Here is a 16903-nt window from a genome sequence, read left to right on the forward strand (position 1 = left end):
GAATATGTAGATGAAGCAGGAGGTCAATTTTAATATGCTGCATTTTCTAATATTTAAAAGGATGTCTTTTCACTTAATTTAAAAAATTTTTTATAAACATTTTATAGTTTTCAATGTGCAAATCCTTTAGGTGTTTTGATTCATTTTTTATTTCACTTTTCATTTCTTAGAGCTATTGAAAATGATATTTTAAAGGTTTTGGTTTTTATTTGTTCATTACTAGTATATAGAAATATGATTGATTTTTGTCTTTGGTCTTACAGCCTAATACACTGTTAAACTCACCTACTACTTTTAGGAGTTTTTAAAAAACTTTTTAAAAAGTAGGTTAAGGATTTTCTACTTAGTCAAATTATGTTATTTTGTCTGCAAATAAGAATTGTTTCCTTCTCCACACTTTCTAATGTTTAACTTTTAAAAAATGCCTATCGCAGTATCTAGGACTTCCAATATAATGTTGAAAAGCAGGGACAGATGATATCCTGTCTTGAACTGTGTATTCTTTGATATAATAGGAAGTTTCCTCCTATTCCTTTCTTTCAACTTAAAAAAAATCACAAATAGATGTATCAATTGATATGATCAAGTGGTTTTTCTTCTTTATACAGCTAATATGGAAGATTACAGATTGATATTTCAAATATGAACCAGCCTTGCATTTCAAGGATAAAGCTCTCTTGTTCACATAAATTATTCTTTTGATATACTGCTGGATTTGATTTTCTAATGTTTCATAAAGGATTTCTGCATCTATATTCATAATGGATTTTGATTTGTAATTTTCATGTAATGCCCTTGGTCCTGTATTGACACTGAGCAATGTTGGTCTCATAACATGAGTGGATAAATATTTTATTTTTTTCTTAACATGATTGTATAAAATTGGTGTTAATTCTTTAAATGTTTGGTAAACATTTGGTGAAACTTGTGAGTTAAATTTGTTTTGTGGAAATTTCTAATGAATTCAACTTACTAGTTAGAGGACTATGCAGGTCATTTATTTCATCTTTCCTGAGTTTTGTTAGTTTGTAGTTTTTGAGGAACTGGTCCATTATATCTAAGTTTCTAAACTAATGTGCATTATTTTATTATCCTTTAATGAGTAGTAACGATTCCTTCTTTCCTTCCTGATTTTGAGATTTATGTTTTCTTTCTTTTCTTGTCAGCCTTGCTGGATGTTTATTGATATTTTCTGATCGTTTCAAAGAATCAGCTTTTTATTTCATTCATTTTCTTTGTTATTTTTTCTGTTTTCAATTTCATTGATTTCTGATCTTTACTGTATCTTTCCTTCTGCTTTGTGTTGCATTTATTCTTTTTCCAGTTTCTTGAGATAATAGATTATTGACTTAAAAACTCTTTTTGTTTATGATGTAAGTATTTAGTTTAATAGATTTCTGCTATAGTTAGGATCTTGAATGTCCTTCAAAGGACCATATGTTAAATCTTGGTTACCAGTTTGTGGCACTACTGGGAGGTGGTAGAAGAGGTGAGGCTGAGCGGGAGGAAGCTAGAAGAGGTGAGGCTGAGCGGGAGGAAGCTAGGTCATGGGAGGTGTGCCCTTGAAGGGGATGTGAAGGCTCCAACTCCTTCCTTTCTCTCTCTGCTTCCAGCCACCATGAGGTGAACAGGCCTCCTCTATCACACACTCTCACCATTATATACTGTGCTGCCACAGACCCAAAGCAAAAGAGTAAGTGAATGTGGATTAAATGCTTTAAACCTGTGAGCTAAATAAACCTTTCCTTCTTCTTTTTTAAAAGTACTTTGTTTTAGTTGTAGTTGGACACAATACCTTTATTTTTATTTATTTTTATGTGTTGCTGAGGATCAAACCCAGCGCCTCACACGTGCTAGGCGAGTGCTCTACTGCTGAGCCACAACCTCAGCCCCTCTTTCCTTCTTTTGATTATCTATTATTTTGTCACAGCGATGGAAAACTGACCAACACAATTTCTCTCTCAGTTCTGCTTTAGATGTGCCCCACAAATTTTGAGATATTGTGTTTTCACTATTAAAATTCACTTCGGTATCCCTTTTAATTTCCTTTGAGATGTCCTCTTTGTTCCATGAATTATTTGGAAGCATGTCATTTGGTTTGCACATGTTTAGAGTTTTGTTGTCGTTGCATTTCTGTTTTAATTCCTAGTTTAGTTCTATTATAGTCAGAGAACATATTCTGTATAATTTGAATTATTTAAAATGTATTGAAATTGTAATGCAAAAATAAATATGTAAATAAATAAATATTTTTTTAAAAAAGGAAATAAAATAAAAATAAATAAAACGTATTGAAGTTTGTCATGTGGCCCAGCATATTTGTGAACGTTCTACAAGTACTTGCCATGGCACTGGACTTGCTTGGTATTAACAGAGAGACTACTGGATATTTTCTGTTGCTAGGTTGGGAATCTTCTCTTGGCTTGGGGGCAGGCATGAATGAGATACTTTGCTGCTGTGCTGCTCCCCAAGGCCTCAGGTCCGAAGCCAGTTTGCTTTCTTACCACCTTTGGAGTTCTCCTTTGGTTGCATCATTTCTTGCATTATTTCAGGGGTTAATAGTTGTATTTAGCAGGGAAGAGCAGAGAAAAACTAATCTGTGCCTTCTTTACCAGTGTCAATTACAATGCCCCTAAACACGATCCCAAATGCCGCAATCCCTTATGTTGAAATCCTGAAAGCCAAAAAGCCTGAAAACCACAATTCTCCAGGGGCAAAAACAAAACAAAACAAACAAACAAACAAAAAACAAAGACATAAAATTGGTTAAAAAGCTGAATTCTGAGGAGTCAGGATTGCCCATACAATACAGCAACAACAATTTCAGTTTAAAAATGCATAATTTTTCTGCTTTAGCCTTCTTTCCAGCTGATAAAATTATAGGAGTATTAAATGAATTGAAGCTGCATTTGCTTGAAGATGTCAACAAAGTTACTGAGCGGTTTGAAAATAATTTTGTGCATCAGGGGATAAAAAGACACACAACAGTCTGCTGTTCTCTCACCAGTGTTGTTTCTGCCAAGCCTGTGATCTTATTTGAGTGCACAGGGAAGGGACTTCTATGTACCCACAACAGCGTAAAAGCACAGGAGACAGGAACTGAGTGGCAAATGCTCATGTAGGTGTGTATCCAATTGTGGTAGAATTTCAAAAGGAGCAGTGCCATGTAGAAAATTATCATGAATGTATTCTTTTAGGAGAGCCATCCCCTACAAGAAACAAACAGCTACTTATTGATATGTGAGACTTTAAAATATAGTCAATGATACTGAAAGTCAACCAGTCAACTCTTATGGACAACCTCCACACAACTGCCCATAATCTGTCCTTGTAAGACACTGTTTCATATGTCTTGTTTCCTGTTTAAATTTTATCTTTGTTTCAAGTTGTTGACATGCCCTTTTTTTTTTTTAAACAATTTGCTGCAGTATGTATTTCATTTTTGTGCCATTTCCAGTAGCAGGGGCATAGATTTTTAAGAAAGTTCAGTTTATTTTATGCAGTTTTATTTTTGCAAATTTGACTCCTTAAAAGTGCATTATCACAACATTGAATTTATGCGTAAAAATTGTGTGCATATGTAAAAATGCTGAAACTTCCTCAGTTAATAAAGAGATGTACTATTTGTATATATGCCCTTTGAAAGATAAAATCCTTTGAGAGCTTGGCTCTTTGGTTTATTCCATATATGGTGGTGAATCACTGTGATATGTGACTGATTTGATCAAGACTTAGGCAGTCCATCCTGGGTTTTTAGAAGATGGTAGTTATAAAGCTGGGTATGCATAATTACCAACCACAGTGGTGTGTTTATACATTCTGGTTTTTGCCTTATTTCTTTATGAATGCCATTTGCCTGCTCTTAAATGTTACTCTTGTGTAACTGTCATTAGTATACCAGAGTGTTTATGCTTGCAAAAATATGTAAATATTTTTTAGTATACCAGAGTGTTTATGATTATAAAAATATGTTATTATCGCCTGTTTTATTGCATACTTGACCTATGAAGTGTTCTGTGTGCTTTTATATGTTTCTCAAATAAATCTCCCTTTTAAAAATCAAATAAATGTCTTTTAAAGATGCTAAAATTACTTTTTTCTAGAGTTATGTTTGGGATTTTGATCTTTCAGGATTTTAGACATTAAGGATTTTGATCTTTTGGGATTTCAACTTTCAAGTTTGTAGCTCTGAGGATTACCTTTGGGGATCATGGCCCAGACCCTATCTTGACCTGTAGAAATTCACTAAGTAATTTTTGATAAAGACGCAAAGAAAATTCAAGGGGGAAAAAAAGGTTGGTTTTCAGCAAGTATTCCTGGAATAACTGAACTGCCAGTGTGGAGTATTTCCATATGGAAATTGAACTTCAACCTAAACCTCACATCCTCTGCAAAAATTAACTCAAAGTTGATGATAAATCTAAATCTAAAATATAAAAACATCCAATTTTTAGAAGAAAATGAAGGAGGACTCTTGATTTGGGATTAGGCCAAGTTTTAGACAGAACCCCTAAAACAAAATCCATAAGGGAAATATTTGATAAACTGGACTTCATAAAAATTGAAAACTTTTTCTCTAAGAAAGATACAGCTTAAAGAATGAAAAGACAAGATAAAGACTGGGACAAATTATTCACAAAATGCATAGTCAACAAAGGACTCCAACCAAAATATATAGAGTTCTTAAAAGTAAACAGTAAGGAAACAAACAGCCCAATTTAGAAAGTGAGCAAAAGACTTGAACAGACCCATATTTGAACAGAGGATATTAGGATGGAAAGTAAGGATATGAAAAAATGTCCAACATCATTAGCTATTATGGAGATGCAAACTGAAATCATGAGGAGATATCAGTATTTGCATATTAAATGACTACAAAATATACTGACAATACCAAGTGTTGGCAAGGATATCGAGCACCTGGAACTTTAGCGATGCCGAGAATGCAAAATGCTATCACTACCCTGGAAAATTTTGGCAATGTCTTATATAGTTAAACATATATATCTTATATGATTCGTAAATCCCACACCCAGGTATTTGTCCTACAGAAATTAAAAATTTACATTCATAAAAAAACTACATGTTTGCAGTACCTGTATTCTTAATCATCAAAAACTACAAATAATTCACATGTCTTTCCATAATAGGTCAATGGATATACTATGGTATAGCCATACAATGAAATGCTACCTAGGAATAAAAAGGAATAAGCTATTGATATGTAAAACAACTTGGAAGAATCTCTAAGGCATTATGCTGTGTGGAGTTCCACGGTGAATCACCCCATTCGATGGCATTCTCACTATAGCATCATGGAACAGATCAGAGAATACCAGGGATTTAGGGTTTGGAGTGGTGGAACTGTTTTGTATCCTGACTGAGCCGATGGCTACATACATCTCCTTTCCTTTTAAAATTCATAGAATTGTAAAGAAAAGTTTGATATTTTGCTCTATCAATTTAAAAATATAAAAATTTCTGGGTATTAATTTTACATTTGCACAAAAGTCATAATTTCACCCTTACACAAATTATATTTTGACACAGAGATGGAAAAGCTTGCTCTTTCCTGTGGCTAACCCCAGGCACCTTGCTGACCTGATGTGATGTGCTTTGATGAGCTGCGGCCCATTTCCTGCTGTGCACCCCTCCTCCGACTGGCTGACCACTTTCTCTGTGCAATCATCGTTTAGTTAAAATACCTCTGGGCTAATGCATAATGTCTTATCTGTCGTTTGTACCTCTCCACAAGGTTCACCTTATCAGACTTTTCCTGAGGGATCCCGTCAAGAGCCAGCCTTGGGAGAACAGAAGGTGATGCCAGATGACCCTCAGGGAGGATTTCCTCAGCTCTGTTCTAGAGCCACTTTGCAAAGAATTTACAGAAACTCAGAAAGGGAAGATACCAGTTAGGAGAGTCACAGCCTTCTCACTTCATAGCTGGGCAAGGACTTGAAACTGTCACTTTTCACATTTTTTTAGCTTGAGCTTTTTTTCCCCCTTAATCATTACCAAGGTGCTAATGAATGATGTGCTTAAAGATGCTTTCCCCTTTTTGAAGTACTCTTGCTGCACCCACAGTCACGAAGAAGCCGATCAAGAAGCAGTCTTGTATGGCCCCAGCAACCTTGGGTATTGGGTGTAAGAATGAATGAAAGGAGAGTAAGTTCCCAGGCAGTTTTGGACTCTAGTGTGGATTGGGAGGCAGCCCTGTGACCCTGGGCACAACCAAGACCTGCTCCCCTGCCCAGGGCCTAGCTCCCCAGCTCTCCAGAATAGACTGGTGTGGGACTTGGGGTGGAGTTTGCAGAGGGACAGCTCTGCTTCTAGATCCTGACTCACAGGCAATACTTCAGCCTGTTCTCAGTTCTATATTTTAATTTTTTCCAGCAGAATTTCATCCTTTAGTAACTAGCAATATATAAAGAAACATTTCTGATTATGATTAAAAGGAATTGTTGCTTTACCTAAATATTTCCATACTCTTCCTTACGAATGATGTTCTTTATGAAATTTGTCTCCTTTTTTGAGGGCAAATCTTCTTAACACATTTTGTTTATAATAATAGGTCTGGCAATATTAAGATTACATGGTAGCTTCTCTGTAAGCTTTTATTTTGTTGCCTTATTGAGAACAAGGAACTCAAATTTGTCCCAGGATCAAGAAGGTTGAGAATATGGAGCTAAACAGGAAAGACTGGAGAATTACCTAAGATATCTATCTATCTATCTCTATATATATTCATTCACTTATGTTCTCTGTTCCATTAACAGTAAAAGGGGAGTGGAAATTTATTTATATTTATTCTTAAATATTACTTAAAGCATAAAGTGGGAGGGAGGGATCAACTGAAGTCCATGTGAATTTTCTTATTAATTTCTTTCAAGAAAAATTTGGAGGGGCTGGAGCTGTAGTTCAGTGGTAGAGAGCCTGCCTCGCATGTGTGAGGCACTGGGGTGGATTCTCGGCACCACATAAAAATAAATAAAGATATGAGTCCATCTGCAACTAAAAAAAAATCTTTAAAAAATATAGAAAGATAATCCTGTTGATTGCTATTTGACAATTATAAAACTACTAATTATAAATACTAAAAGTTTCATATTTTCTAATTAAATATTGTATTTGCTGTAGCTGAGTAGAAAGTAAAATCACATGTCATTAAATGCATCCATTGTATATTATGATAAAATCTCTAAACAAAAGTTATTATTTCTCAGATATATTAACACTTTTTCTTTTTTGTAAAATAAATCAGATATCTTCCCATAAAGAGTTAAGATTTTAAGTAAATTAGAAACCAACATGAGGAAAGTCAGAATTACAGAAAGCCTAGTTTTACCTATATCCTAAAATTTCAAGGGAGCTTTTTCTTTATTTTATAATAACAATAATTATTAGCAGTAGTACTGGGGATCTAACTCAGGGTCTTGTGCACGTTTTTCTTTGTTTTTCCTTATTTTGAGACAGGGCCTTGCTAAGTTGCCTAGGCTATCCTTGAACTTGTGATCCTCCTGCCTCTGCCTTCTGAGTAGCTGTGATTACAGGTAGGCTACACCACAGTGGCTTGCAAAGGGCTTTCTAAGAGTGGATAGCTCAGTTGCTATCATTACTCAGAGCCACCCATGAGGCGGAAGCAGGAGTATTTCCTACTGAACTTGCTGCAGGAAGTAAGAAGCAAGAGCCATCTGGCTCGCAGGTGATGGCATCTGGTATACCTTCAGCGGGGGGGACCATCTTATTGAGTGATGCAAGAGATAATTTTCTGGAACTCCAGAACTGTAGTTTCCTGCTATAAATAGAAGCACTTTTTAAAATTTAATTTGAAGGCACTAAGTTGTAATAATAAGGTCTTTAATACTTAAATAAATTTTATTTCTAAATCAATGTGGAAAGAAACACTTGGAAATTGCAAAGTTAGCTCTTGTACAAATTAATCTCCAGGAAGAACATTAGTTTATGATAAAAGAAAGTGGTACTTCTAGCTTTCTTGCACAAGCTTTAGCAAATGTACCCCAGAAAACACGGATTTACTGTGAGATCAAAAAAACTAAGGATATTTCTACACTCATAGGTGGATGAATAGGAGGGAAGGTAAACAGAATAGTTAGCTGGTTCCAAAACATGTAAGCAGCTGCTTTGTAAGAAAGACCAATAAATTAATCAACACCAAAAGTGCAGGTTATAGGTAAGAGACACGATTCATAAAGGAGTTTCAGTTATGCAAGATGAATGTGTTCTGGAGAGGTGACAGATGGTATAGTAACATTATAATAATACTGTACTGTATTCTTGAAATTTTCTACAAAGGTAGGTTTTAAGAGTTCTCACCACACACACACACACACACACACACACACACACACACACACACAAAGGTAATCCTGTAGTGGTGGATATGTTAATTAGCCTAATTGTATATTTGAACATCGTGCTGTACGCTGTAAATACATATCATTTTTATTTGGCAATGATACCTCAATAAAGCTAGAAAAAAATGAATAAAGATTTAAAAACCCCAATTCACAAACTAGTGGGCACAAAGTATTTGTTTAACCTGGGGTGGTCAAAAAGAAACCTTCACAAACACAAAAATATAAAGAAAATAAAGAACAGGAATTTGCTTGCACTTAAGGCCAGGAGGGCTAGTTCAGGGTATTAGGCAGGGTGCTGGCCTCCACCTGGGCGACGACAGGGGGTCATTGTTTCAGGAAGAAGCAGGGTTAAAAACAGAATAATCAGGCTGGGATTGTGGCTCAGTGGTAGAGTGCTCACCTCCCACACGCGAGGCCCTGGGTTCGATCCTCAGCACCACATAAAAATAAATAAGTGAAATAAAGGTATTGTGTCCAACTACAATTAAAAAGAAAAAAAAAAAAAACCCAGAATAATCTCTCTAGACTTAACCCATTTCACTTGCCCTTAGTTACTTGCTTTAAGTTGACCTTAAAAATCAACAACTTTGGTGATAACACCTCTGCCCCAACCATGAAGTTTGATTGCATGTGCGCAGACGCCCACCTTTCCCCAGCCTCTACCCAGAAATACCCGCAACCCTATCCTCGGGGAATTGGATTCAAGATGAAATTTGCTTTCTAGTGTCCATGCTTGATCACTTCATGAAAGAAAAAAAAAAAAAAAAAAAGGTCTGTTTTGAAAAACTTGTTTCAGTGATTAGCATACTGTGTGGTGGGTAAAAAGGCCCGATTGGGTAACAATATGATCAAACTTTCAAAATAGTTACTCTTTTGGGAGCAGGAAGGATAGGTTTACACAGAGGCTGGCAAAAGCCAGGAGGGTCTTATCATAGGGAAGTGACAAGTTTGAGATCCAATATCGAGGCCTGAACTGGGGAAGTAACAGTGCAAACGGAGGAGAGGAATCCATTTAAGAGACAGTATTTAAGAACGGAATGGCTAGGATCCAGAGATTCACTAGGTATCAGTGGCAAAAGAAAAGAACTTTAAGATGATGGCAGGGTTGGCAGTTGTGTGGGAATAGGAGTAACATTAACCAGCAGAGGGGAGAGATGACGAGGCCACGGCTTGGCAGTCGGGGAAACAATGAATTCAATTTGGAATATATTGAATGTGAGGTGCTAGCAGGGTGGCAGTGCAGAGAACTCTAACAGGCCACAGGGTATACAGGTCGGGACTGAGGAGAGGTTAGCTGGCATACAAATTTGAATGGTAGCTAAAACTCTGGAGAGAAGAAAACAAGACGATGAAGAAGGCTGGCGAGTATCAATTTTGGAGGTATCACAAAGAACGGGGAGGTGAAAAGGGATCAACAAAAGAAGGCATTTATGATGGACCAAAGTGACCTGGAGCAAATGAGATTAAGAGCCAAGTGCTTCAAAATCTTACAGAAATGGAGATCTGTAAGATCTACCTGCACGGGAGTTCGGGCCCAGGGTGGGCCTCAGTCCATCCCATCACTGGCTGAACACCAGAGCTCAGGCTTGGCCTAGGACCAACTCTGCCCACTGGCAGACACGCACAGTAGTCAGGCTTGGCCCAGACCCGCCTTGCTTGACCTGTGTGGGAGCTCGGGTCCAGGGTAGTCCCCAGTCCATCCTGCCAATGGCAGACACACACTGGAGCTCAGGCCTGACCCAGACCCGCCTCACTGACCTGCATGGGAGCCAGGGCCCAGAGTAAATTTGGGTCTGCACCACCACCACCACCACCTGGAAGCCCAAGTCTAACCCACTTCCATTTTGAGACACTGCAGCCATCCCCATACCCTTCCCCAAGCCTCTACCTTGGGACAACAGACAGAGCCTAGAAGCAGCTGCATCTGGGAGCAATATCCCAAAGCCAGTACAAGGCCCATTCTTTTAACCCCATCTCTGAAAGACACTGCATCCATCTTGGGGCACCTCTACTGCTATCTCGAGTTATCTCCTGCTATTGCTGCCACCACCTATACTTGCAGTAGCATCCATCCTGGGACACTGGCAGGGTCTGGAAATCCAATACCAAGGTGAGGTAGAAGTAATCTGCACAGATACTACAAGATTATAGAGTAGAAACCGTAATACCTCAGATCCACTCTGTAAGAAAGGAAATCACATAGATAACATGGGAGGAAAAACAAGGAAAGAAAAAGGGAGGAAAATTCTCCAAAGTAAGATACTACAATAACAGAACCTATGGACAGCACAGTTGATGAAATGTCAGAGAAGGAGTTCAAAATGTTCATAATTAAAATGATCTGTGAATTAAAGAATGACCTAAATGAGCACATACAGGCATCCATTGATCACACCAACAAAGAGATAAGGGAGCAAATACAGGTAGCAAACGATTACTCCAAGAAAGATATAGAGATTCTGAATAAAAAAAAAAAAATCAGAAATCCTGAAATGAAGGAAACAATAAACCAATAAAAAACTCAATAGAAAGCATCACCAACAGACTAGATCACTTGGAAGACAAAATTTCAGATAATGTAGACAAAATATATAATCTGGAAAATAAAGTTGAACACACAGTGAAGATGGTAAGGAACCATGAACAGAACATCCAAGAATTATGAGACAGCATCAAAAGACCAAATCTGAGTTTTGGGATGGAGGAAGGCATAGAGTTTCAAACCAAAGGAATGCACAACCTCTTCAATGAGATAATATAAAAAAAATTTCCCAAACATTAAGAATGAATTGGAAAATCAAACTCTTAAGGACACCAAATGAACAAAATCACAACAGATCTACACCAAGACACATTATCATGGAAATGCCTAGCCTACAGAATGAGGATAGAATCTTAAAGGCCACACGAGATCAGATCACATATAGGGGGAGACCAATTCGTATCTCAGCAGATTTTTAAATCCAGACCCTCAAAGCCAGGAGATCCTGGAACAACATATACAAAGCTCCGAAAGAAAATGGATTCCCACCAAGAATCTTATATCCAGCAACATTAAGCTTTAGATTTGATGGTGAAATAAAAACCTTCCATGATAAACAAAAATTAAAAGAATTTACAACTAGAAACCTGCACTACAGAACATCATTGGCAAAATATTCCAAGAAGAGGAATTGAAAAACAACAATGAATCAGCAGAGGGAGGTATTACACAAAAGGAAAAACCAATCAAAGGAGAAACCAAAAATAAACAAAAATTGCTGGGAATACAAACCATGTCTCAAAAATAACCCTGAATGTTAATGGCCTAAACTCACCAATCAAAAGACATAAACTGGGAGATTGGGTTAAAAAAAAAAAAAGCCCCAACAATATGCTGTCTCCAAGAGACTCATCTCATAGGAAAAAACATCCACAGACTGAAGGTGAAAGGTTGGGAAAAATCGTACAACTCACATGGACTGTGGAAGCAAGCAGGGGTTTCTATCCTCATATCAGATAAAGTAAACTTCAAGCCAAAGTTAATCAAAAGGGATAAAGAAAGATATTTCATACTGCCTTAAGGGAACCATTCATCAATAAGACATAACAATAATAAATTTATATGCCCCAAATAGTTGAGCATCTGTGTTCATCCAACAAACTCTTCTCAAGTTCAACAGTCAAATAGACCACAACACAATAATTCTGGGTGACTTTAACACACCTCTTTCACCACTGGATAGATCCTTCAAACAAAAACTGAAAAAAGAAACTATAGGAGTCAATAATACAATTAATAACTTATACTTAACTGACATATATAGAATATTTTAATCTTTCAATGAAGGATACACTTTCTTCTCAGCAGCACATGATCCTTCTCTAAAATACACCATATATTATGCCACACAACAACTCTTAGCGAACATAAAAAAGTAGAGATACTACCCTGCATTTATCAGATCATAATGGAATAAAATCAGAAATCAATGATAAAATAAAAAATAAAAGCTACTCCAACACCTGGAGACTAAATAATATGCTACTGAATGAATAATGGGTTGCAAAAGACATCAAGGAGGAGATTAAAAAATTCTTAGAGGTGAATGAGAACATAAATACAACGTGTCAAAATCTTTGGGACACTATGAAGGCAGTATAAGAGGAAAGTTCATTGCATGGAGTTCATTCCTTAAAAGAAGAAAAAGTCAAGAAATAAATGACTTACCATTACATCTCAAGCCCTAGTAAATGAAGAATAAATCAACACCAAAACAGTAGAAGACCAGGAATTATTAAAATCAGAGCTGAAGTCAATGAAATTGAAACAAAACTAACAACTAAAAAAATTGATGAAACAAAAAGTTGGTTCTTTGAAATTGACAGATCCTTAGGCATGCTAACAAAGAGAAGGAGAAAGAAAACTCAAATTACTAACATATGTGATGAAAAAGGAAATATCACAACAGACACTACAGAAATATATAATTAGAAATTATTTTGAAAACTTGTACTCCAATAAAATACAAAATATTGAATGCATTGACAAATTTCTAAAGTCATATGATTTGCCCAGATTTAATCAAGATGATATACACAATTTAAACAGATCTATTTCAAGTGATGAAATTGAAGAAGCCATCTGAAGACTACCAACCAAGAAAAGCCCAGGACTGGATGGATACCCAGCCAAGTTCTACAGGACCTTTAAAGAATAACTAATACCAATACTCTTCAATTTATTTTCAGGAAATAGAAAAAGAGGCAGCACTTCCAAACTCATTCTATGAGGCCAATATTACCCTGATTTCAAAACCAGGCAGACACATCAAAGAAAGAAAACTTCAGACCAATATATCTAATGAACATGGATACAAAAATTCTCAATAAATTTCTGGCAAATCGAATACAAAAAAATATCAAAAAGATAGTGCACTACAATCAAGTGGTGTTCACCCCAGGGATGCAAGGTCGGTTTAACATATGGAAGTCAATAGTGTAATTCATTACATCAATAGACTCAAAGATAAGAACCATATGATCATCTCCCTAGATTCAGAAAAAGCATTTGACAAAATACAGCACCATTTTATGTTCAAAACAGTAAAAAAAAACTAAGGATAACAGGAACATATCTCAACATCGTAAAAGCTCTCTGTGCTAAGCCACAGGCCAACATCATTCTAAATGGAGAAAAATTGAAAGCATTCCTTCTAAAAACTGGAACAAGACAGGGATGCCCTCTTTCATCACTCAATTTAACATAGTTTTTGAAACACTGGCCAGAGCAATTAGACAAATGAAAGAAATTAAAGGAATATGGATAGGTAAAGAAGAATTCAAATTAGCATTATTTGCTTACAATATGATTCTATACCTAGAAGACCCAAAAAATTCTACCAGAAAACTTCTGCAACTAGTAAATGTATTCAGCAAAGTAGCAGAATACAAAATCAACACCCATAAATCAAAGGCATTTCTGTATATCAGTGACAAATTCTCTGAAAGGAAAACTACCCCATTTACAATAGCCTCGAAAGATAGAAAGAAAGAAAGAAAGAAAGACAAAACAACAACAACAAAAAACTTGGGAATCAATGAAAGAGGTGAATGACCTCTACAATGAAAACACAGAACACTAAAGAAAGAAATTAAAGAAGACCTTAGAAGATGGAAAGATCTCCCATGTTCTTGGATAGGCAGAATTAATATTGTAAAAAAGACCATTCTACCAAAAGCACTATACAGAATTAATGCAATTCCAATCAAAATCCCAATGGCATTCCTCATCAAAATAGAAAAGGCAGTCATGAAATTCATCTGGAATAGCTAAAGTAATTATTAGTAGGAAGAGTGAAGCCGGTGGCATCACTATACCAGATCTTAAGCTATACTGCAGAGCAATAGTATTAAAAACAGCATAGTATTGGCACCAAAACAGACTGGCAGACCAATGATACAGAATAAAGGACACAGAGGCTAACCCACAAAATTGCAATTATCTTTTATTAGACAAAGGTGCCAAGAATATGCACTGGAGAAAAGATAGCCTCTTCAACAAATGGTGCTGGGAAAACTGGAAATCCATATGCAATAAAATGAAATTAAACCCCTATATCCCACCATGCAAAAAACTTAACTCAAAATGGATCAAGGACCTAGGAATTAAACCAGACACACTGCACCTATTACAAGAAAAATTAGGCCCAAATCTCCATCATGTTGGATTAGGCCCCAGCTTCCTTAATAAGACTCCTATAACACAAGAATTAATATCAAGAATCAATTAAATCAGATGAATTGAAACTAAAAAGCTTCTTCTCAGCAAAAGAAACAATCAGTGAGGTGAATAGAGAGCCTACAATTTAGGAACAAATTTTTACCACACACATGTCAGCTAGAGCACTAATCTCTAGGATATATAAAGCATTCAAAAACCTTAACATCAAAAAGCAAGCAAGCAAACAAACAAACAAATAACCCAATCGATAAATGGGCCAAGAAACTGGACACTATCAGAAGAAGATATACAATCAATCAATAAATATATGAAAAATGTTCATCATTGCTAGCAATTAGAGAAATGCAAATCAAAACTACTCTAAGATTTCATCTCACTTCAGACAGAATGGCAGCTATTAAGAATTCAAACAACAATAAGTGTTGGCGAAGATGTGGGGGGAAAAGGTACACTCATACAATGCTGGTGGGACTACAATTTGGTGCAGCCAATATGGAAAGCAGTATGGAGAATCCTTGGAAAACTGGGAATGGAATCACCATTTGACCCAGCTATCCCACTCCTTGGTCTCTACCAAAAGGACTTAAAAACAGCATACTGCAGGGACACAGCCACATCAATGTTTATGGCAGCACAATTCACAATAGCTAAACTCTGGAACCAACCTGGATGCCCTTTGGTAGATGAATGGATAAAGAAATTGTGGTATGTATACAAAATGGAATACTATTCAACATTAAAAGAGAATAAAATCATGGCATTTGCAGGTAAATGAAGTTAGAGAATATAATGCTGAGTGAAGTTAGCCAATCCCCCAAAAAACAATGCCGAATGTTTTCTCTGATTTAAGGCTGCTGATTCATAATGTGGTGGTGGTGGGGGCATGGGAGGATTAGATGAACTCGAGGTAGGGCAAAGGGGAAAAGGGGAGGGAGGGGAAGGACATGGGTGTAGGAAAGACGGTGGAATGAGGTGGACATCATTATCCTAAGTACATGTAAGAAGACACGAATGGTATGACTCTACTTTGGGTACAAACAGAGATATGAAAAATTGTGATCTATATGTGTAATATGAATTGTAATGCATTCTGCTGTCATATATAACAAATTAAAATTTTAAAAAATGAAAAAAAATGTAAAATGGGAAAAAAATCTTATAGAAATGTCCCACACCTGTTAATTCTGGAGACTTGGGAGGCTGAAGCAGGAGGATGGCAAGTTTGAGATCAGTCTGAGCAATTTAGAGAGGCCCCAGCAAGTTAGTGAGACCCTGTCTCAAAATAAAAAATAAAAAGGGCTGGGGATGTGGCTCAATGATTTAGCACCTCTGAGTTCAATCCCTAGTACCAAAAGGAAAAAAAAAAAAAAAAGGCCCAAAGTCACATTAATTGTTCCAATCAAGTGAGAGCATTGTCCTATTTCCCTCTTCTGGATGCTTCTGCCTTAAAGGGTCAAGACTCCTGACCACAAGGGGAGTGGAAGGCCAGGGCAAGCTGGAGGCCAAAGCGGGCCTAGGGAGGCAGGAATGTGCTGGGCAGGTCAACCAATACTCAGAGCTGGACTTATAAGGTGGCCAGAACCTGCAGTTCCTGTTTTCATTTTTGAGTTCAAGTGACTGTGGGACCTTATAGTTCTTTTCAGTGATCACAGTGACCTAAACTCTCAGCTGAAGTTAGAGGAAATTCTCTCTGGGTAAATTTTAAAGAAACAGGGAGGGGAAAAATAAAGATTATTTTTAATTATATCTCAGGAGTCTTGTCTCCTTCAACATACCCATTTCAGAAATAAACCTTCCTGTTTTGGTTTTCCATGGTATTGGGGATGGAATCCAGGGTCTTGGGCTCACATGCTAGACAAGCGCTCTACCACTGAGCACGCCACCAGACCCTAAAACCTCCTGTGAAAAGCCACCTCTGAGGCTGGGGGGTGAGCTCAGTGTTCAAGCAGTTGCCTAGCATGCCCAGGGCCTTGGGTTTGGTCCCCAGCACTGAGAGAAAAAAAAAAAAAAGAAAAGAAAAGAAAAGCCAGGAGTGTTTATAATGAGAAGATAGAATGACACATTTCTTACCTGGGTCCTTTTTCTTTCGTAGCACTTTTGCTAGCAACAGTGTTTCTTCCAGAAGCAGGCTCTGTTCTTTCTTCTGTGGGAGATCCAAATCCAGTACTAATACGAAAACTAATAATTTTTTGGGTTTTTTTTTTTTTTGAGTCATTTGGAAAATATCGCAAACAATTATAATCATTCAGAAAATAACAATATGTTATATTTGCAAGGCATTTCATGGTTTATAAGGCCTTTC

At 36.8% G+C, this 16903-nt stretch overlaps 1 protein-coding gene across 2 annotated transcripts in view; it reads right to left on the reverse strand.

Annotated features, from left to right (window-relative positions):
• Armc3 (armadillo repeat containing 3) overlaps window positions 1-16903 on the reverse strand; it is a 94789-nt gene that overhangs the window by 12819 nt on the left and 65067 nt on the right. The window contains exon 15 of one of the 2 annotated variants that reach the window (XM_027928648.3): window positions 16672-16767. In XM_027928648.3, the coding sequence (XP_027784449.2) occupies window positions 16672-16767 (96 nt within the window). Of the gene's footprint in view, window positions 1-16671; window positions 16780-16903 lie in introns of both variants that reach the window. The other variant, XM_027928647.3, reaches the window with a different exon arrangement.

This window comes from Marmota flaviventris, chromosome 12, assembly GCF_047511675.1.
Source record: "Marmota flaviventris isolate mMarFla1 chromosome 12, mMarFla1.hap1, whole genome shotgun sequence".
Taxonomy (NCBI): domain Eukaryota; kingdom Metazoa; phylum Chordata; class Mammalia; order Rodentia; family Sciuridae; genus Marmota; species Marmota flaviventris.